Source organism: Brassica napus, chromosome A1 (assembly GCF_020379485.1).
Source record: "Brassica napus cultivar Da-Ae chromosome A1, Da-Ae, whole genome shotgun sequence".
NCBI classification, from domain to species: domain Eukaryota; kingdom Viridiplantae; phylum Streptophyta; class Magnoliopsida; order Brassicales; family Brassicaceae; genus Brassica; species Brassica napus.
In genome coordinates this window covers 17,270,534-17,294,463 of record NC_063434.1, presented here as the reverse complement: position 1 = coordinate 17,294,463, position 23,930 = coordinate 17,270,534, and the positions used below count along the sequence as shown (strand labels likewise).

The 23,930-nt window shown below is 32.4% G+C and overlaps 1 protein-coding gene across 1 annotated transcript; it reads right to left on the bottom strand.

Annotated features, from left to right (window-relative positions):
• Positions 1-17,391: 17,391 nt before the first annotated feature.
• On the bottom strand, positions 17,392-19,738 carry LOC106414884 (aldehyde oxidase GLOX). Its single transcript, XM_013855465.3, has one exon. The coding sequence runs from the start codon at positions 19,356-19,358 to the stop codon at positions 17,700-17,702; it is 1,659 nt and encodes a 552-aa protein (XP_013710919.1). The 5' UTR covers positions 19,359-19,738; the 3' UTR covers positions 17,392-17,699.
• Between the last annotated feature and the right edge of the window lie 4,192 nt (positions 19,739-23,930).

Here is a 23,930-nt window from a genome sequence, read left to right as displayed (position 1 = left end):
AAGAAACTGATTTAATACATTAAATTTTTGAAATGTCCTGACTAAATAATTATTACGAAGAGTTTGTGTCTATAATTTAACTAAATGTCTTTTCGTAACGCATTGGTTAAGTTAAATATTCTATCGAGGTATGGAAATGATGATCTTTTTTGAAATCTTTATAACTTAATATATTGACATGAGTGAAAGATTATAAATATATAACCCCACAAATATCTAATAAATCGGCATGATATATCTAATAAATTTTTCAACTATTCGAAAAGGAAGGCAATATTTTAAATTCCTGTTACGATGCAATCCTATAGTAGTTAAAAATCTATTACTTTCTATATTTTTTCGGACAATATCTATATATAAGGAAATATATATATGTTGGAAACCTTTATATTTTCAAACATATAAAGGTTTAATAAATATTGTATTCGAATCTAATTGGATGACCATTTATAGGGCAATTGGAAAGACATTTTTCTAGAACACATCTTTCTATATAAATTGTAGATGTTGCCTATCTTATCAAACCTAATATCAGTCTTCTTCGCCGACATTGTCTCTACAATTCTCTCCTAATCTCAAACAGAAATCCTTTGTAAGCTTTCATTTTCTTTTTTTGTTAGCAACACATGTATATCATTATTCAGTTATTCGATTATCGAATCACAGTTTCTTAATTCAATATTTCGTTATATCTGTGGCATTTAACAATACATGTCGATCATCTTTCTAGGGATAAATATAACTATATGGAATTTAGATAACGATTTTGTAAGATCTTTATAGTATCATGTTTTGTTTAATTTTGAGGATCTAACTAAATAGATATATTTCACTATTAGTCGCTTTGTCTCTATGTTTCATCTGAATTATCAATAGTATAACTATGTTTTTAATTGTGTTGCTTATATAATTGTTGTATATGTTAATCAATATTTTTTTTGTACACATGCAAGACAAGATCTCCCGATGGCATTCAACAGAGATCTAAAGCTCCAAAAACCGATCGTTGAAGATTACGGTTATTCTCTCGAAGAGGCTTTCAACAATGTAAAGAATGCGAGTAGGGAGCACTACCGAGACATGCTCTTGATGTACCATAACCAATTGGAAGCCATCACAGCCAAGCATTATGAAGAGCGTGAAGTCTATCGCGTGCGAGGTAAATTAGAGTTACTCAAGGAACTCTTCAAGAAAGACGCAAGGAGGAAGGAGAAGAAGAAACTAAAGACTGAACTTGTGCTCGCAAAGGAGAAGATGGATGGGGTCAAGATTCCTTACGTTGATTGGTTCAAGATGGGTGAGCCACAAATGTTTGACTGACGTCTTTCTTTTAACAATCTCTCCAAGTTTGAAATGTTTTAGTTTTTGTGTTGATTCTGCTACCAATATCGGAATTTATCTTCTGGTTTTGTAAACCAATTTTCAAATATGTTATTTTCAATAGTTTAAACTTATTGTAGTCAGATGAGCTGCTTTTATATTTGCATGGATCATTGCAATATATGATATTTTGATTGTTGAACAATGCGTTTCAATGATTTATAAACAGTCTTTGCTGATCTTCTGTGTTCAGTCAGTGTAGTTTCGATATACTTATAGAGTATTTTGTGATATTAATTAGCACTTATTAGTGGTGTTAGTGAAAAAAGTTATGATTTTGTTCATCATTTGGCATTCACTTAGCTAATGTAAAATAAAAACTTTTAAATCCATTATTATACATCAAATGGTTTTATTGAACAAATTATATTTATATTTTCGTAATTAGAAAATGACACATACAAAATATTACTTTAAAGATACTATTTGCCAAGCACGTTTTACAGATATTGGGTTTAATTGATTTTTAACGCATTTGCATATGTAAAATTCCCCTATATTCAACCAAAAGTTTTCAAATGTTTGCTTCTGCTAATTTTGTTAAATACTTGGGTTTGGGTTTAGGGTTTACGGTTTCGGTTTTAAGTCTAAGATTTGGGTTTATGGTATACGATTTGGGATTAGGGTTTAGGATTTGGTTTAGTATATATACATTTGGATTTAAAATTAACGGTTTGGGTTTAGGGTCTAGAATTTGGATTGAAAGTATACGGTTTGGATTTATGGTATAGGACTTTGGTTTAGTGTATAGGGTTTGGATTTAAGGTTTAGAGTTAAGGGTCTAGGGATATATATTTTGGATTTAAAGTATACGGTTTGGATTTAGGGTATAGGACTTCAGTTTAGGGTAAAGGGTTTCATCAGTTAGAGTTTTGAAATATTTGAATTTCTTTATTTCCATCATTATTTTGTAAAATAAGCTGCGATGAACATAAGAAATACAAATTAACTATTTCGTATCACCAAGATAGCACAAACATCAAATGTGCAAAACCGATAATAAAAATCCTATAGATTTATACAAGTAATTATACAATATGACATTGAGTCCTGATATATATAAACCCAAAACCAACTATTATCCAAATGAAACCGAACTTTTTTTAAGAATCATTACATTCTTAAAATCATAATCGAACCGATCCCCCTTATTAGGTTTTTATATGCATTAATACAATCACAGCCTATTTTAGTTATTTACCTAAAAACATAGTTATGCCCAAATATAAAGAAGACGGCGTTCAAAACTCCAAAACTCTAAATTGAGTGACGTGTTTAGTAGCACTCTATAAATTTGCCACTAAAAATTACAAGCCTAGCGTCCTAAAATTCTTGGCTTAACATGCAGCCGGGAAAATATAGTTGGTCAATTCCTACCCAGGTATTAGCGAATTCGAGAACCAAATATTTTTGCAAAACCAAATTTATTGAATAAAGGAATCATTTTTGTGATCGTATAGGAATTATGCACATTTGATCATGATAAAACTTCACTGTCTTCCTATGGCTATGTAAGTTTTTTTTATCTTATAAAATATTTAATTTCTATTATACGTTTGGAGTACTTACAAGTCATAAACTGTCGTACAATATGTGACAGATTTACGAAAAAGTTGTCAATCATACAGAGACTAAAGTCAATCAGAGGCATCAATATCACAATATGATGACATTTACACACGGAGACCAACATTCAGCCAATATCCACGATGACCAAGATAAATCCAAGTTAATGGATTGGATGGAGACTAACAAACAAATACCTCAAGGCTTAAATCTAAAGTCTTCCTATTGATGTGCTGTTCGTAACTTTGTTTGGAATCCATTGACTAAAACATGGACACCTTAATTTGAGATTTGAAGATTACTATATGTTTTTTTTTAATTTGTCGTATTTAACTCTTTATTATTAGATTTGGTTTTATTTATTGCTTCATTGGGCTTTTTATATTTTTATATTAGAGATCTTCATTTGTCTTATATCAGTTTCTCTAATATATTTATCCATTACTGGTACCATGAATGCAGCCGTCGTAATATTATGCTTCAAAAGTATAATTTGATATGTGTATGACCAAATTTAAACCTACAACGTTAAATATTCAAGTGATTAGGTGTCTATAAATCAATATCTTAAAACCAACTTTTCAAAGAAAGAAAATATCAGTTTCTCTAATATCATAAATATTACCGGTACCATGCATGCAGTCGTTCTAATAATAAACTTGAAAAGTATAACTTAGGAACTGAAATTACTTGACCAATACGTATTTCAGAGTGATATCTTTCTTAAAACTGTAGAAAATATACTTGGCCAAATAAGAATTAAATGTGTTTGTACCTATTACATCAGATGTCGATCATTGTATTAATTAGAATTGGTAACAAATTTATGATTACCAGTAAATATGGGTAGAGGATATACGCATAATAATTTTGTGGACCTTTGATATATAAATTTCCTTGACGAACACACCATTTATTAAAAAACGTTTATATAACAACACATATTTCAACCTAAACACTTCGTATAACCTAATTTTAAGAGATCCTCATCGATATGTCTACTTTCAAAACTGTAGCAGAGCTCGTGCCTTACAAAGAGATATGTCATATTTATGTTCAGATTATCCGTTTGTGGAAAAACTATATCGCAGCTGATCGATATACTATTGAGTTGGTGCTATGCGATGCCTTTGTAAGATATACACCATCATAGACTTTAGTTTACCAAAGTATTTATTACTCCCGACCTATAGATTTCTCCCTTATATGATTTTTTATGATGCAGGGAGATAAGATTCATGCTTCTATCAGTAGTTCTTTGGTAGCACCATATGAACCAAGACTCAAACAGGGGTTATGGACAATTTTTGAAAAAATTTCAGTTATCCAATCGGGAGGTGCATATCGAACCAGCAAACATGCTTCTATCAGTAGTTCTTTGGTAGCACCATATGAACCAAGACTCAAACAAGGGTTATGGACAATTTTTGAAAAAATTTCAGTTATCCAATCGGGAGGTGCATATCGAACCAGCAAACATGCATACTTGATTGAGTTTGTATGTAATACCTGTGTTTGTGAGTGTGATTTCCTTCCACGGGCACTCACTGGTTTCCAACCAGTTGCTTTCCGTGATATCTTGGATGGTTTGGTTAATACTGAGTATTTGGTTGGTGCGTATACTAAAACATGTTTTCAAGACGATTCATTTCTCAAGCGCTAATTCTGTTACGGCTATAACTATCCGTACCTATTAAGTTAACTGATATTTTTCCCTCCATTATTTTTCTAGACGTTATAGATCAAATAGTTGGGGTCAGCCATTTTGAGATTGTTTCTCTCAATGGAAAAGACACTGAGAAGATAACACTGGAGCTCCAGAATCAGCTGTATGTTTTTCGGTTCTTAATAATGAATCAGCGCTTAATGATAGTATTACATTTTTTAAAAAATATGAGATGTTTTTTTTTATCTTTTATTGCAGTTCTGATCGCCTCACGGTTCATCTGTTGGGTAAATATGCTATATTTGTTCATGATGCTACTCAAAACCTCATCCAGAAGAAGTGTATTATATGCGTTATTCGATTTGCCAAAATCGGAGTGTTCAAAGGTAATCTTCATGTATTTAAATAATACATTACGTCTGCCAAATGTATCCGGTTTTCTTAAGATTTGGCTTTTGGTAACAACAGATAGTGTATCTACCGCATACGGTGTTACTGACGTTTCCCTCAATCCTTAAATGGTAGAGGTTGAAGCTTTTTTAAAATTGTAAGTGGTTCAAAATATAAAATCATAAATATTTTGCAAAGTATATGTTATACCGACGCTTTTGGTATCATATTTTCAAATATTTTCAGGGTGAACAAAAGAGACCCGCATATAGCATTGGTGGCGTCCAAACCATATTGTCCGATTCCAGAGTTATATGGAAAGTTTAGATTTTTCAAGCCTATTATTCAGAAATCAATTATTGAAGTGTTGGAGACCAAACAGTTAAAGGAGATGTTATATCTAACGTTGTTTTCCGATTCTATTATAACACTCTTCTTTTTGGATATACAGCAGCAGAGGTATATTGTTATGTGTACAATTGCTGCCATTGATTATGATATGGGATGGTACTATATGAGTTGCAAAATCTGTTGGAAAAGAGTATTGTTAGTCCCTAGCGATCATATGGTTTATGGAATTCAAAAGTCCCAATCAAGAAAAATTACTATTGCGCCAAGTGTAATAACTATCGGTCTGAACTTCTGCCAAGGTAAGTAAAACATTCGGACCGTATTTTGAATTTCTGATTTAGATAAGAGAAACCAGTGATTTCGAAACATATGAGCAACCCATTCTGTTCCATATAGGTACAATTTACAATTGGTAGTCCTTGACAATACTGGCCACTCAAAGTTCCTTCTGCTTGACAACCTTGCAGAAGAATTATTAGGGATTCCCTGCGTTGCGTTATACGGTTCATCGTCTGACCAGGTAAGAACGTACAAGTGAATATGTTAACTATACCTGATTTTGAAAACTATGCATGTTATCTGTAACTGAATCTGTTTATAAATTATTTTTTAACATCTATATAGATCGAGGATCCCGTTGTCGTCCATTCTGTTCTCTCTAAATTAGTTGGCGGAACCTATTTCTGCAAGATTGTTATAGAGGAGCAAAATTTCATGTTCAACTGCCAAACGTTCAAAGTCCTGGAGATTATTCCAACTTACGAGTTTTAGTAATCTGTCGGATTTTTTCATATATAAATTTGTCAATTGAATTTTTTTTCTGTATTTTCAGATATTTTTCTTATTTTATTTTTATTATTTACTTTTACATTAGAAATTTTATTACTTATTTTGGCTTCTTTGATATTTGAATTCTTGAAAGGGTTTAATTATTATTCCATTTTTTTGGTGGAAAATGTTATACATTATAACCATTGTTAAGGTGCTTTGGTCCTTGTGTTCAAATAATCAACACATGTAAAATTATATATATTGCACAATTAAGTCAAAACGATTGCAAAACAAGCAAAGTTAAAAGGAACTGACATAATGAGTTGGATGATATTGGGAATTGATATTATATAAAAATACTTGCGAAACATACAAAATAGCAACTTACGAAACTGAACGAAATAGATAAATCACACATGTAAAAAACATAAGTATTTTTACATGCGTTCTTAGATAATACACCTCCACAACTCTGCCTTTTTTAGTCTTGATTCATAGCAAACTGAACAAATTGAGTAAGCCTTTTGGAGTAGTAACAATGCTTGCATACTTGAGCCATGTTATCGGGATGGCACCGAGTCCTTGGCTCAAGGTTGACCATAGCTGTCTAGTAGCGGGTCTCTATAATTGCAGGGATTGTACTTAAAGTTTTCTTGACTCTTTTCCAGCAATGATCGGAGGTTGATAGATTTTCTTTCCATTGGAGTTTATCCAGATACTTTTTACCTTTTGGATAGTGTTCTAATGTAAGCATTAACAAACCGTAAAGATACGTACCGTTTGTATACTCACCAATGGATGATTGGCGTAGATGAAAGAGGCCTTTGCGTTTTTCTTTGTAGACGAAATATTGAAGTATGCCCTCAATATAGTGTGCCGCAGGGTTGTCGTTCTCCAAGCATAGTTCCTTGAACTTGTTGTGCTTAGTGAGCATTTCGAAAGGTTCGGCCGCAAAATATGACAAGGAAATGTTTCTGAAATAGTTGGTGGGATCGGAGTTGGAGTGGTCGTCGTTTGAATTAGAGGAATCACAGATGTAGTTGGTGTCATAATTGTTCACCGATTTTTCTTCTCCCATCTTCACTTAAGTGTCTGGATTTCACTTGAAATTTTTTTGGTTATTTGGGTTGTTTTTACTCTCAGTCGATGCTGAGAATGCGGATACGTAATGTTGGATGTTGTTGGACGATAGTTATAAAGATGGTTGTGGGAAAATGATGTGATTGTACATGATGAAAAATGTTGTGTACGTGCTAGAAGTATGTGCTAAAAAGGACAAGGGACGACACATGCATTGTAAAAAGGCTGTGGTTCACCGGTGTTGTCACTTACTCAGAAAAGTTGGTCGTTACTTTTTTTGCATGCTTATTTATATTACCAATCGAAGTGACAATTTGACATATTGAAACTGGATTCTTATGCTTTCTTAATAAAATATTATAAAAGTAAAACATTAACTTGACCAACTTTCATTTTCTTATTAGTATGTATTTGAATAGGATAGTTTCTCAAACAATCAACCACTTAAATTAATGGTAATAATATATCCGATATTTCTTAGTTTAGGAAATGCATTAAAGCATTTGAATAACTTTATCCGAGATTTCTTTCTTCATAAAAGATAATAAAAGTTAGAAATTTACTTGACCACTACTCATGTCCTTATTCATACGAATAAGAATATTTTGTTGCTCAAACAAGAATAAAAAAATCCAATTTATTTAAGTGGTTGGATTTTCTGATTTGACGCTAGGTTTTTCATATGCTCTTACAAATAAAACTAAGCTTTACTCGACATTCTATAGATCATATTGAGTACAAAGAGGTTACAATCTCCACTCTCTATCTTCTCTATTATTATGTTGTTACTATGTTATACAAATTTATTGTCATTTAAATGCTTCAAAATAGGCTGGAAATTATATGGTTGTGGCTAAAATTGAGGCCATTGATTTGGACAAACCATGGTACTATACTGCCTGCAATTTTTGCAAAAGAAAAATGGTCAGACAAGGAGATGGTTTTGAGGGAAACGTGAAACATCTTTAACATAACCCTATATACAACTGCAAAACATGCAACAAGGATTTTGAAATGCTATTCACTGGTATGACCGTTTATAAAGATTAATCTTGCTACCTTTAGTATTATTTGTTCATATACTAATTAAAATAGTGGGTTTTTTAGTTACTACTTGGTTGTACGTGTCTCTAATGACTCAAAGGGAGAAGCCAAGTTTTTGCTTTTCAACAACATTGCGGAGAGGCTCATTAGGAGACCTGCGTTTGAGTTAGTCCAAGAGGCTGCTCAGGTATTTCCTTCATTTTTAATTTAGGGGGATTTAAGAAAATTTCATTTCTATATATTCTTTGAAAGATGTATATTTGTTTTACAGGAAAATCCACATTTTCTACCTCAATCTCTAACTGATTTGATTGGGAAAAAATTTCTATTTAAGATCACTATCGGAACTTATGGTCAACAAGAACATAATTCAGCGTATGTTGTTGATTTAGTGATTGACGATGCAGACATAATTCAACATTTTGATCCACATGTAATATATTTAAAATAGTGATAACTCAAAATTAATTTTACCCAGTATAAGCTCTAACGATTTTTTTTTGTGCAGCCTCATTTTGTGATTTTTAATGATTATGAATCGGAAGAGGACTGATGCTAATCCAAAATTAAGGAACAAAGTTGAAGTCCAATATGCCCGTGAAAGTGCAAGAGTTTAAGAATAAATTTGTTTTTGTTTTCTTCAAATTTCATAATGTTTTCCGTTGTCTCTCTTTTGGGTTTTATAGTTATGAGAGTGAATTATGAGGTGTTATTTGGTTCGTTATATAGAAAAACTCCTTTAATCTGTTTTTTTGTCCACATTATCACAAAATTATTGTTTAAAACTTTAAATGTTTAAACTTATCACTAGAAGATAGTATTGAATTATATATCTAAGGTGATAAAATAAGGTTGTTATATATATGTTAAAGTTCCAAAAAATCTTAATTAATAAAGAACAATGTAAAAGAAGGTAATATTAAATTATATTGTCATAAAGTGTTTTCCAATAAATATCATATTCACTTGCGCAAAGAATAGATACATGGTAAGAATTTGATAATGAAACTTTATTTGGCAACAAAGGATTATACGTATATTTAGAAGATGATATAACCTAATAGTCATGGATCGATTTCTATTATATTTTGCTCAAGAGGTCAGCTTCTAAACTCTAGATCTTCGACTTTCTTTCAAATTATATTAGTTTATTCAAGCTTTTTTTTTCTAATTGCATACGATTCAATCTATATGTAGTGTTTTGGTCTTACTGAAAACACAAGCATTCGATTTTGAGTGGGAAGCATGAAGAGAAGTAATCCAGTGTCTACAGACACGGGGAATAAACCACAGAAGAAAAAAACAGTGTATGTTCTACTGAAAATAAATAAAAACGTTTATAAATTCTGAATTTTGGTACTACTGAATACAAAGAATGATACGTAATTGTTCTAATGAAATCAGGGAAAGTGATAGTTGGTTAAATTTTCACAGACTTATTATGTTGACGCAGGTACCAATGACAAAGAGAATACTCCAATGGGGAATATAACACAAAACTCATCTATCACAAACGTTTCACCTCTGCCCAGTATAAATGTTTTTAGGACGCCCTTTCAGAATGTTACGAATCAAGTCATTCGACCCATTATTCCACGGCCATCAAAGTCTAATCCGTCAAAAATCGTTGAAAATACATCGACACATACTGTCCCATTAAGTTGTGTTTTTCAAAGTTTTAAAGATGGACTAACACATCAAGCTAGAACTGCGCGAAAGGAAATACTGAATAACAAAAGAACAATAGGCCTTACTACCTCAAATAGAGGTTAGTCTCCTAACGCTTTCATTTTTCCCACGTTTATTCTTATTAATCTATTGAGAAAAAAAAATTCTGAATATTTCATTTTCATTACATTCCACAGTTACCAGAATTTTCTAGCCAACCAAGGCATCAGTTGTTCCACCTCCAGGAATAAGTTTCTTTTCAAAGCAAGAGTTACAAGGCTTTTTAAAGAATTACTGGAATAACCCTTTGTGAAAATTAGCTTACTTATTTCTCTGTTCATTCAACTTATGTCTGCAGGTTCCTATAATTCAACGCAAAGTTCACCTACTCTCGCAAATTTGAGTGGTTCTGGAATCAACATGCACCCATCGAGTAATAGCATTGTTTACTAATTACTGCATATTATATAAGTAGCGCTTATATAGTATGATCGTATACAAATAGTAAAGAAAATAGTAATTAATTTATAGGTAAGCACAAGTTTCGTATAATAAAAAAATGTCATCCGTTTAGGTACAATTGGTAATCAAGAAACTATATCCCGGAGTACCAGCATTTCCTTGAGGAAACGAAAGACACTTGGATCACCTCCATCGGTGAATTCAAAGACAAGACAAAAGGATGGTAACAACGGGTTTTAGATAAATTTTTTTGTTTGAGGTGTTCTATGCTACTATTTCAAAAGTGCGACTAAACTTAAACAAATTTCAACAGCAAGACAAGGTCCCAACATGACACAACAAACAAATCTGACTCTTCCAGCAGTGTCTGTAGCAGATGCACCTCCTAAAGGTAATTCTTTTGCCCTGTTTTAATCGTACTAATATGATGTCTACTGAAAGGTAAATATTAATATTATACCTATTTCATGAATTTATTTGCGCTAGACCTTTGTTTATATGTTTAAATTAATCTTTTTCAGCTACTCAAAGTCCATTCCAACAAACCAAAACTAATGAATTCATTCCTCCACCAAGGTTCATCGTCGAGGACCATCCTGAAGGTAAAATGTTTATTCCATCTATACATAGACAATAAATTATATTCATGGGTCATATATTTTGAATTTGTAGTACACTTTTTCACGCAGCTTACAATAATCGATATGAAATGGAAAGTGAGTCTGAAAATGAAAATGAAGATGACGGGTATCAGACTTACACTACCTATCCAGCTGGAGAGTGTTTGATAAACCCATCACCACAACATATCCCACAACAAACTAATAATACAGTTACTTCGCCTATTATCATCGGGATACAAAAAAACGGTATGACCTGAAAATTACTACAATGTTTCTTACAAAAAAATAACCACATATTAGTTTGTTTTTTTTTAATAAAGATATTTTCTTACACAGGTTACTACGACGACGGAGATCCAGGTTGGAATTGTACGTTTTGTCAAGCATATATGTGGTATAGTAAAAGAATTGGAAAACGCCGTCGTAGTTCCAAACCTGTCTTCACAATGTGTTGTAAACGTGCTAAAGTTGTGCTTCCTTGGCTCGCGAATACTCCAATGGAGTTAATGACTTTGTTATGCAAAGGAGACAAGTTAAGCAAACATTATCGAGAGTTCATACGAGCTTACAATATGATGTTCTCTTTCACATCTCTTGGGGGGAAGATATATCATTCTATTAACAATGGTCATTGACCATTTGTTTTCCGAATGTCCGGTGAGAACTATCATCGTATTGGTGATATAGTTCCCGAGCCTGGACAAGCTCCAAAATTTTCCCAGCTGTATATCATTGATACTTTAAATGAAATCAAAAATAGACTTGACGCTTATGCCGGGTAATTTTCTTCATTATATGAACTTACTATGATTATATTGTACAGACTGTAGTATGGTCAACGTTTTGTTAACTTATATTAAAATTTTAAAAAACTTAGCAGGTCTAACAGAGCTGCTGCTAAGAAACTAAGAGAACCACTTGTTCTTCTTCTGAAGAATATGTTAGATCAGTGTAACCCTCATGTCAAGGCTTTTAGGTCTGCAAGAGACAGATTCGACGTGGAAGGATCAACAGGTTATAGGATGAGATTGATTGAAAGTCGACAATCTGATGGACGGACCCATAATCTGCCGACTGCAAATGAAGTGGTTGCTTTGATACCTGGAGATTTTGTTTTAAATATGGAGACAGGAGATATTGTTCTAGAGAGTACAAGTGGAAAGTTGCAAAGGATAAGTGAATTACATCCGGTGTATTTGCCTCTGCAATATCCACTATTGTTTCCATATGAAGAGGATGGCTTTCGATTAAATATTCCTATTGGTTTTGAAGACATCACTGCGAGAAAAAGCAAGAATGTAACTATGCGTGAGTACTTTGCATTTCGTATTTTAGAGAGGAGGTGGGAAGCACCTACAATTACAAGATCAGTCAGATTGTTTCATCAGTTCCTTGTGGACGCTTACACAATAATAGAATCGAGTAGACTGCATTACTTGTGGCTGAATCAGAAAAAGCTCCGGTCAAGTAGTTACGCTGCAATCCAGAAAGCGGCTACAAGAGCTGGAGCTAAGATGGCTGAGCAAGGGAGCCGAATTTTCATTCCAGCAACTTTCACCGGGGGAAAAAGGTATATGAAGCAGCACTACTATGATGTCATGGCTCTGTGCAAATACCATGGATTTCCAGATATTTTCATCACTTTTACGTGCAATCCAAAATGGCCTGAAGTTACAAGGTATCTGAAAAAATATAACCTGACCACCGAAGACAGACCAGAAATATTGTGTAGAGTTTTCAAGATGAAACTCGATAATCTTATCGGTGAGTTGACTAAAAAGAACGGCTCCTTATTTGGGCATGTTGCTGCAGGTATATCTCCTTTACATGTTCTCCATATTGCTTATATTAATCGTTTAAGCAAAACAACTAATTTAGATAGTATTTTTGTTTGTAAAAATTTTCTAAATATTTAATTTTTTATTTTGTCAGTAATGTACACGATTTAGTTTCAGAAAAGAGGAATGCCACACGGTCATATTCTTGTCTTCATGGAAAAAGGATCTAAATTTTCAACAGCCGATGATATAGATAAGATTATTTCCGCTGAAATTCCAGACAAGACAGTAGATCCAGACCTGTATGTAATTGTTGGGAATTGTGTGAGGCATGGTCCTTGCGGTGTAGCAAAGAAGGATAATGCATGTATAGTTAACGGTAAATGTTCTAAGATGTTTCCGAAACCTCTCAACATCAGGACATCGATTGACGCAAATGGATTTCCAGCTTACATGTGTCGGATTGATGGTAGGTTGATTGAGAAAAATGGAATCAGATTAGACAATGGATTTGTTGTACCATACAACAGAGACCTCATGCTTCGATAATGCGCGCATATGAATGTCGAGTGGTGCGTTCAAACACGAGTTGTTAAGTATCTTTTCAAATATATCCATAAGGGACCTGATTATGCCTCAGCTGCAATAGATAAATAAGATGAAGATGGCGTCATTGACGAAATCAAAACATATTACGACTGCAGGTATTATTATATTTAAACCAATTCGTGTTAGTATCTACAAAGTACTAAATTCTATAAATTTATAACAATATATTAAAAATTCAGTAGAAACTCTATAAGCAATTCATCATCCATAGAAGATCAATAAATTAATAGTAATTAGAATATTGAACTTTATACATTAACTTCATTTCTCCAATCCAAGATTGAGCAAAAGTAAAATATCAGATAATACGAAAAAGTAATAATATAATAATATAAATTCGTCAAGTTAGTAAAATATATGGTCACACTGAAGTTCTAAGTCAATAATATCATATACTATCTTCGTTGGATGTTATAATATACAAATGTTTCCAGAATTTTTACTATATGTTTTTGTATATATCATATTTATTATAGTTTATAATTTATTAATAATAGATATAAAACAAAATTTGTATTCTACGCTATGTCTTTGCAAAGGAAATGAAAATACATCAATAATCTATTACAATTAGTACAAATATATATGTATAAGCTTTAAAAAATATATAATATCATAAATGAAATTTATATAACTCATTTTCTTACAATAAAATAAATACATTATTAACAAATAGAGTTTATCTGTTTTTTAAATTCTAAGGTCTACGTTCATCTTTACTAATCTATGTTTTCGTATTTTTTAATTAGATATATTACTGCATGCGAGTCGTTGTGGCGGATTCTTGCTTTTCCTACACATTTTCGTATTACTTCTGTAGAGAAACTTGGCTTTCATCTTCCGGATCAGGAGCTGGTGTTTTTTGATGAAGATGAACCTATTGAGAGTATTCTCAACAAAAAGACTGTCAGCCAATCCATGTTTTTGGCCTGGTTCATAGCAAACAGAAAATACGCAGAGGCAAGAGAGTTGACATATGCCGAATTTCCAACAAAATTTGTTTGAAAATCAGGTATGAGAGAATGGGTACCACGGAAACGAGGCTTTGCAATAGGGAGGATTGTGCATATTCAGTCATCAGGTGATGAGCTATATTTCTTAAGAGTATTGCTAAATTGGGTAAGAGGGCCGACATCATACGAGGATATAAGAACAATTGATGGTGTTTTGTATCCTACATACGAAGATGCTTGCTATGCGTTGGGATTGATGGATGATGACAAGGAATTCGTAGAAGCTATCAAAGATGCCAGTGACTGTAGTCCTGCCACGTATGCGAGGAAGCTTTTTGCGATAATGTTGGTTCCAAATCTTTGTCTCAGCCTCATGTTGTGTGGGAAGCTACTTGGGAGTATCTTACCGACGATATTCTTTACAAGAAGCAGCGAGAAACTGGACGACCTAGTTAGTTTTGTCTTATTAAATTTTTTTATTCTAAGAATGTCTATGTTAATTTAATAAAATTATCAAACTTGCAGATATGAACTTGACCATAGAGCAGATCAAAAATATTGTTCTTACTGAGATCGAAAATCATTTGCTCAGCAATGGTCGTAGCCTCAAGAAATGGCCCCACATGCCAAAGCCAGAAGATTTTGGTTGTTACAACGGCAATCGCCTTATAGATGATGAGCTTAAATATGTTGTGTAAGATCAGCTAAAGGAAAATGAAAGACTTATGGCGATGATAATAGATGAGCAAAGAGGGGTATACGAACAGATTATGGATGCAGTTTTAAATGATAGCGGTGGAGTGTTATTTCTTTATGGTTATGGAGGCACATGAAAAACCTTCGTATACAGAGCACTCTCATCAGCGATCCGATCTAGAGGTATGATTGTTCTAAATACCGCATCAAGTGGAATTGCAGCATTGTTGTTGGAAGTAGGTAGAACCGCACATTCCATATTTGGTATTCCGATAGATGCAGACGAATTTAGTACTTGCAAGAAAATGGAGCCAGGATCAGATCATGCAGAATTAGTTAAAGCGGCAAAGTTAATTGTATGGGATGAGGCGCCTATGATGAGCAGACACTGTTTCGAGACGTTGGATCGTGCGTGATATTATAAGATCTTCTGAAGACAAACCTTTTGGGGGTAAAGTTGTTGTTTTCGGTGGAGATTTCAGACAGATTTTACCGGTTATACCTGGAGGTGGTAGAGCAGAGTCTGTTTTGGCGGCTCTGAATTCGTCATATCTTTGGGAGCACTGCAAAGCTTTGAAGCTAACAAAAAACATGAGATTGCTGGCTGGTCTTACTGATGATGCAGCAAAAGAGCTTCAATCCTTCTCAAACTGGATTTTGGATATTGGAGATGGAAAAATAAATTTGCCTAACGACGGTCAAGTTGAGATTGACATCCCTTCTGATTTGCTGATACAAAATAGTGGAGAAGATCCTATTGAGACTATGGCAAAAGAGGTTTATGGACAAGCTTTTCAAACCTCGACAAATTTGGATTTGTATAGACATCGAGCCATTTTTACTCCCACAAATGATGAAGTGGATAAAATAAATGATTACATGCTTTCGCAGTTGCCAGGTAACATGTTTTATCATTTGTTCTTATGTTCAACTAACTTTTTACATATCACTAAACAAAAGGATTTACATATGCTTTCAGGAGAAGAGAAGGTTTACCTTAGCTCTAACAGTATTATCCCATCCGATGTTGACATAGAAGAAAATGTAGTATATCCTGCAGAGTTTTTGAACAGTGTTAAAGTGGCTGGACTGCCTAGACATTGTTTGAAGCTCAAGGTTGGTGCTCCTATCATGTGTCTTCGTAACATGGATGTTGCAGATGGCTTATGTAATGGTACTTGGCTAATTGTTACTCATTTACTGCCCCATGTGATAGAAGGTAGAATTATAACCGGAAACAAAATTGCTGGACATCCGGTTTGGATCCTTAGAGTGTTTGTCACACCACCTGACACAAAGTTTCTCTTCAGAATGCGTCGAAGACAGTTTCAGTTACTTTGGCTTTCGCGATGACCATCAACAAAAGTCAAGGTCAAACACTGGAAAGTGTTGGGTTGTTTCTGCCTAGGCCAGTGTTCTCTCATAGTCAGCTCTACGTTGTACTTTCAAGAGTTAAGTCGAGATCTGGATTAAAAATCCTAATAATTGGTAAGGAAGGGAAAACGCAGACAAAAACATTGAATGTTGTCTACAAACAAGTTTTTCAGAATATTCTGTAGTCACGGTACGTAATTTTAATCTACTTTCTTTTCAAATACAAATTTTTTAGTATATAAACTGTTACAATTATTAATTTTTTGTATTTTCCAGATGGGTAGTGATGAGTTAGAAGACCGATTGTATTCAGGAGCATCCCGTTTTCTGACTATTTTGATGACTGTATGTCAATTTAATATTATTTCATGTTAACTTATATTTAGAAACTTATAAATCTATCAAATAATGTTAACCCATCAAATTGCTTACAAAATTTATTTAATTTTTTGCAGGTTTCTAATTGATTTTGCTTTATTTTTCGACAATTGTACTTCATAATTTATATTGTTTAGGAATAATATTTTAATTTTAATTTTTATTATATTTTCTTTTAATATGTCTACATAAATGTTTTTTTTATTATTAATGGAAAAATAATATTATTCACCAACATTAAAGAATTACGACACATATACAATACATTTCTAATTAATGAAATATAAAATCTGATACTTCTAAAACTATACACTAATTATTCCATATTTTGAATGAAAGTATCTTCGTAAACACACAAATTATTTTGGGACGTTGCAATTATACATACACACAATATCTGCCTCTTCATACCAAAGTTACTTTGTTCCTTCTCGTCCATTTCAAATATTGAGTACCAGCTTTTTTCCATGGCTGATGAATTCTCCCAAAGACGGTGGTATTATATTATAAAATCCGTTACTTCTAAAACTATATAAGATTTATTCCATATTTTGAATTTTCTTATGAAAATTCCATAAGACATTAATAGTTTTAGTTGTAAATATAAAAATATTTTATCTCATAAATAGGAATTCTGTAATACGTACATTTTATTACTCCATAATAGTGATTTATTTCAACATGAGATGTGTAATTGTCATCTATTTTCTAGAAAGAGCTAAGAAATCCATAATAGTGATTTATTTCAACATGAGATGGACTCAAGCTGAGTCGCTCATGTGTCATGCATTATATAAGATACCTAATCTCTTATTCCTCCTGTTATTTCTCACCAGTATTAATGTATACTTAGCCGTAATAAACTCAACATGCAACATACACTTCAGACAATTCATCCTCAATTTAAGGTTCACTCAATTTGCACCCAAAAACCGGAACTTGGTATCCCTGCGTGTACCAGAAAGATCATATAATATCCTGGAGGAGCAATCTCAGCCGTTGATGGACCCAACGCATCGAGTTTATACGAATTCGTTAGATCCTCATGAGTCACAGATAATAGCTTCAAAATCACCATCCTCTGATTCATCGCAAAAGAGTGCGTAGTGAACGAAGGTGCAACTATCCTCACAGAGAGAAGATCAATGGTCAAAAACAGTGGTATGGAGAAATGGACGTTGAACAATCTCTTGTAACTGATTACTTTGTCGTTGGTCAATATATGTGGTCTTATTGAGTCAGACGTGAAAGAGAGGTAGGGAGGAGAGTAAGCCTCGAGGCTTAATTCCGTTGGATACTCGACGTTGGTGAAGTTGTAATAAATGTGAGGATTACTACCACCGACTAAAACCCGACCGTCCGGTAACAAAACTGCAGACGAATGGTACATCCTAGGACGCGATGATGTGGACATAATTGAGAAGCGGCGATCAAATGGGTGATATATCACGGGTCGGGTTACCGGGTCACGGGCATTCTCCCACCCGGCTGTACCAGCTCCTGCACCGTTTACAATAATGATATCACCCGTTGGTAAGAGCAGCATGTCCCCCATTACACGTGGCAATGGCATGGTCTCCATTTCCCAGATTGGATTCAGACTAGTTAGCCTTAGCCTTCCACACGTGGAAGTGGCACGTCTGAATCCTTGTTGGCTTTTTGCTCGTGGAAAAGCGTCTTTTGGAGCTCCTCCACAAACCATAATCTCAGCCTCCATAATATTCTTGCTTTCATCTAATGGAAAAAGTATGGAAGAGCCACTGCTTGGATAGTTTCTTGGATCACCACCTGGAATCTCTGGAAACTCTCTCACGATCCGGTTCATTTTGTAATCAAACACAATGGATCTTGTGTTAGCGAAGACGAATAAGTTTCCATCGGGTAAGAGATAAAGGAACGGATACAAGTTGTTCTCGCTACTTCCATCGGTAGTTTCTCTAAGAAAATCAAATCTTGACCCTCTATAACCGTGAGAATCAGGTCGAGGGAAAATTTCAAAGTTGAATTGTCTTCTTCCCCCGACCACAATTATCCGTCCATCAGGTAAAATTTGATTGGTGGCATACCATCTACGTTGGGCTAGATACTGAGGAAACTCGATCCAGTCACATGTTTCACTATAACCACATGGTGTAAACATTCGAGCAGCGCGCTCACCGTCGTTGTATCCACCAGTTTGAACCAATGTTCCGTTGGGAAGAACCGAACCAGAAGAACACCATGTATCGGTTTGGACTTTCAAGGCACGGTATGTGTTAGAGACAATGTCGTAGAGAACCGAATGCGCGGAGCAATCGAACTTGACCGCAGTGTCACTAGGATCAAATCGACACATGCCTCCTGGTAGAGAAAGATTCGAGATTCCAAAATCGGTACGGTCAAACATTATGACCATGCCGTTGTGGAGGAGTTGCATGTGCATGGCGGATATACCGATGCTCGGTAGCAATACTTCCCATCGATCGAGTTGCATCTGAAACGGGATGGGTTCACTTTCGGATAATATGGAAATGGAGAAGCATAAGATTAATGCTGTGAGGATGATACCGACATTCTCGGAGTTGATCATAGTGATGCCTGTGTTCTTGGATTGATGGTGAATTTTAAGTTAGAGGTTGGTAGTATATTTTCTTGTTGGAGAATTTTAAGTTAGAGGTTGGTAGTATATTTTCTTGAGGATGGGATGCGTCCACTTATATATTGTCATAGATTATTTTACACTTACATGTTTATTTTATTAATTAGGGGTTATTATATCTAAACTATTTTATTAATTGATCATAGTGTTGCCTCTGTTCTTGGATTGATGGTGAATTTTAAGTTAGAGGTTGGTAGTATATTTTCTTGTTGGAGAATTTTAAGTTAGAGGTTGGTAGTATATTTTCTTGAGGATGGGGTGCGTCCACTTATATATTGTCATAGATTATTTTACACTTACATGTTTATTTTATTAATTGGGGGTTATTATATCTAAACTAGTAAAACTGAAGTACAAATAAATCTTCACCCTAAGTTTTTCTCAATAATTACAATTATATGCCACTGGCCTTAAACACAGTAATTTTACACTTTCCTTAACCCATTTATTTTCTATACCAAAAAAACGTTAAACCATCCCGTTCCATATACAATCGTATTAAAAAAATTAGACCAGCACGTACTTACATCATTCGAAACCAATACTCCAGTTTTAATAGTTGAGCAACCAGCACATAATTATTCCAATCCAATACTCCACTAAACGTACGACCGGTAGTTTTTTCTATTAGAACTGCCAATTACAAACCAAACCAAACTATTCATCACGATTTCTTAAGCATATGGAGATCATCATATAAACAGTATATACATGCTAAACAAGATATCACAAATTGTGATTCACAATCATGTATATGTAAACAATATATTGCTGGTATAAAGATCATCAATTGATCTAACGAAAATTTACTATTCACAATAAAGCTTGATTTCCGTAAATGAAATAATTACTAACAAGTTCCTATAATTTAGATAACCACTATTTTTTATAGTATCTTCTGCATGATTCACCATCATTCCAAATTCTTTGTTCCTATAGATTTAATTTAATTGTAGATAATAGGAATTCAGCATATGTGCGTGATTAATCGCCTTAATTATAGGCACACAAAATTCATAACTACCTAACTATTATATACGTAAATAGTAAATCATATCAATAAAATTATTTTATCTAAATTATTAAAATAGAAATACATTTGGTATTTAGTACTAACTTTTTATTATTATGTATGACAGTCATCGTTTATAACATAATAAAACCAGCGAACTTAAATAGACAGACGTAAACCGGCAAAATTAATTTGACAAACATAATCAAATTCCTACAAACCCAAAAAATCATAATATTCATATATTAAAATGTTATAGATAATAATCGTAATTAAAGATATTATAGTTAGTATCTTTAAAATATATTGGTGCACTAAATCAGAAAGAGAGATAACTTCCTAAATCAATACCATTCAGAAAATTTACCTATTTCGACGCTAGCATCATAACTAATACAATATCAATTATGAAAATACGAAGTTTTTTTTTTTTATAACCTTGGTGTGATCCCAAAGACTTTCTAGGCCAAAGAACTAATCACCAAAAGGCCCATAGAAATCTGGGTTTTCTTGCCACTTAAAACTTCTATGAGTGGCCAAGGAGAATCGAACCCATGGCGGAAGCTTACGAAGTTATCATGGAAAGCGTCAAAATTCTAAATATTGTGTCCAATATTAATTATATGTAATACAATTATGTATTTAAAATTATATTTGGTCTTATATAATTCAATTTTATAATAATAATAATAATAATATATATATATATATGTCGATATATGGAATTCTAAATAGAAATATGCTAAATGATGTTAATATAATTATAATTTTAATTTCTACTGATTCTTAAGAATAAAAAAAATAATTTATGTAGTTTTTAAATTTAAAATATAATTAAATAATTTCTTACAATATTTCTTTTTATATGTTATGGGTGTTTTTTTGATTTTGTTATTTCATAATAAATTTAGTATGGAAAATTTTGTGAAATTTTATTGATATGTATTACCAACTGATAACAAATTAAACTACATATAAAATAAATTGAAAAGATATATATTGTTATAGATTTACATTAAATAAAAATGTATACAATATATTTAAATTGTTATTACAAAATAAAAACTAGGTATAAATTAGTTAAATGTTTGTGGAGACAACCAAAAATATTATTATACAAAAGGTGAACTATATATGATATCCTTTTGATTGTTGAATATCCAAAAATTTTATTATGCAAAATTGTTGGGATAAAACTTGGATTCCCAAATCCGAAGAACCAAACTAAATCCGGTCCAAAAAAATAGTATCAAAACCCGAACCAAAACCGGTCAAAAGTAAATATTTAAAATATCTAAACAATACTTAAATAACCAAAACTACTTAAAGTATATATTGGTTGCCCATCTAAATATTTTAAACTAATTTTTTATGTTAAATTTAGATATTTTCGTGTTATATATTAATTTTTATTTTTTGATTTTGAGAAAATTAAATTATACATGATTTTAAATTTTTAAACATCATTTAAATTCGTTATCGGAAACCGAATCGAACCTACAAAGATCAAACCGAACTTCGTTCAAAATTTATAAATACATAAATAGGGTTGAATTCCTTCAAACTGAAAAAATCTAAAATCCGAATAGATCTGAAACGAACCCAAATGGGTATTCGAACCCGAATGGATACCAACATCATATAAATACATTTGAAAATATATAACCAATTCTATTTGATTTATAAAAAAAATAAAGCAAACACCCGCGCGGACGCGCGGGTCAAAGTCTAGTATCTTTTATTTTCTGAGAAGCACTTTTATTTATTAACCTTACCCTCATGTGTGATTAACACAATTGTCATTACTTAAGTGTCATCATGAGAATCTTCCTCACACTCTTTTAAAAAAGATCTCCATTTACTAGATACATTATATGTAATACCATTGCACATTAAGGGGGCGACTGGTTTTCCCGCTACCACCCGCAAACGCAGCTTTTGCGGTTGGTAGCGGTTGTCGGCGGTTTGCAACAATCACTCAAATCGCTCTAAACCGCTTCAAACCGCTCTGAATCTCATAAATTCAAAAGCTGGCTCCAGCTAGCGTTTGCGGTTGCGGGCGGTTGCGGGAGGGTAAAATTTTTTTCTTTTTTTAAAACAATATATATACAAAAGTAAAAATATTTAATAAAAATTTTAAAATTTTAAAATTGAAATTATGAAAATATTAAAATATATCTATTATATTTTAATTAATATTATAAAATTTTATAATAAAAACAATTTCAATAAATGTTTTAAAAATTAAAATAATTTTATGACTTTTGATATTTTTATAATTATATTCAATATAAATATTGTTAATTTATTTTTTGACTGTTACTGCATTTGGTAGTTAACCAGTCATAAGTCACCCGCAAAGGCATCAATTTTTAACCGCAGTACCAGTCGTACAAATCTCTTAAAACCGCTAGAAACCGCAATTGCCCGCATCCACAAACTCCCGCAACCGCAACCGCAACCGCTGCGTTTGAACCAGTCAGGCCCTAAAACTAGATAGTGATTATACTATTTGTTTTTCACATTAAACGTTTGATATAGGAATTTTTACTTTTTATATATATGTGTTTGTAGTTTTTCTTTCTTTGTATGCATATTCATATAAGAAGAACATTATAACATTTTTAGTAGGAAAAATGATTGCTCACTATATGAAGTATGGACCATCACATGGCTAACCATGCAAACTAAACAAATGTGTACTTAGCTACACGAAGTATATATTATGCATGACAACATCCCTCAACTTTATGATGTTATATAGTTAACATCACAAGTTTAATTTCATTCATCCAAAAAATGATGTGTATGTCAGAGGCCGTTTAAATCTCTCGTTTCATCAATTAAAATGTGACGTATCTAAGGGTAATTTACCAATATTAGATTTTGTCCCGTGTTTTAAAGCGTAAGAATCTAATTTACAAAATCTAATTTGCAAAATCTAACTTTTAATAAAAATCTAACTTTTAATAAAAAATTATGTAATTTGTTTGATTAATTGTGTGATATATACTTATTTGATAAAAAAATATTATAAAACTTCATTGATGTCAATTTATTGACTCTAACATTTTATTTGTTTAATCTGAAATTATTAAGTTAATGAATTATTTTTTATATTTTTTCATAAACAAAAATTCCATTCATTTAAACTTTGTAAAACTTTCATATTAGATCTTATTCTTTGATTATTTTTATTCTTAAAAGTATGTAATTTATAATTATATACGCAAGATTATGTTTGGTTTAAGTTGACATCATATAAGTTTTAAGAAAATAAAATATTAGAGTCAGTAAATTGACAACAAATAAGTTTTATAATTAAAAAAATTATCAAAGAAGTATATATATACAATTAATCAAAGAAACTAAATTTTTTTTATCAAAAGTTCATAACAAAACAGATTAAAAAATTAAAAAAATAAAAAAGATTAATAAAAATAAAAATAATACAATTATATAGTTTTAAAATACACTAAAATTTAAATGTT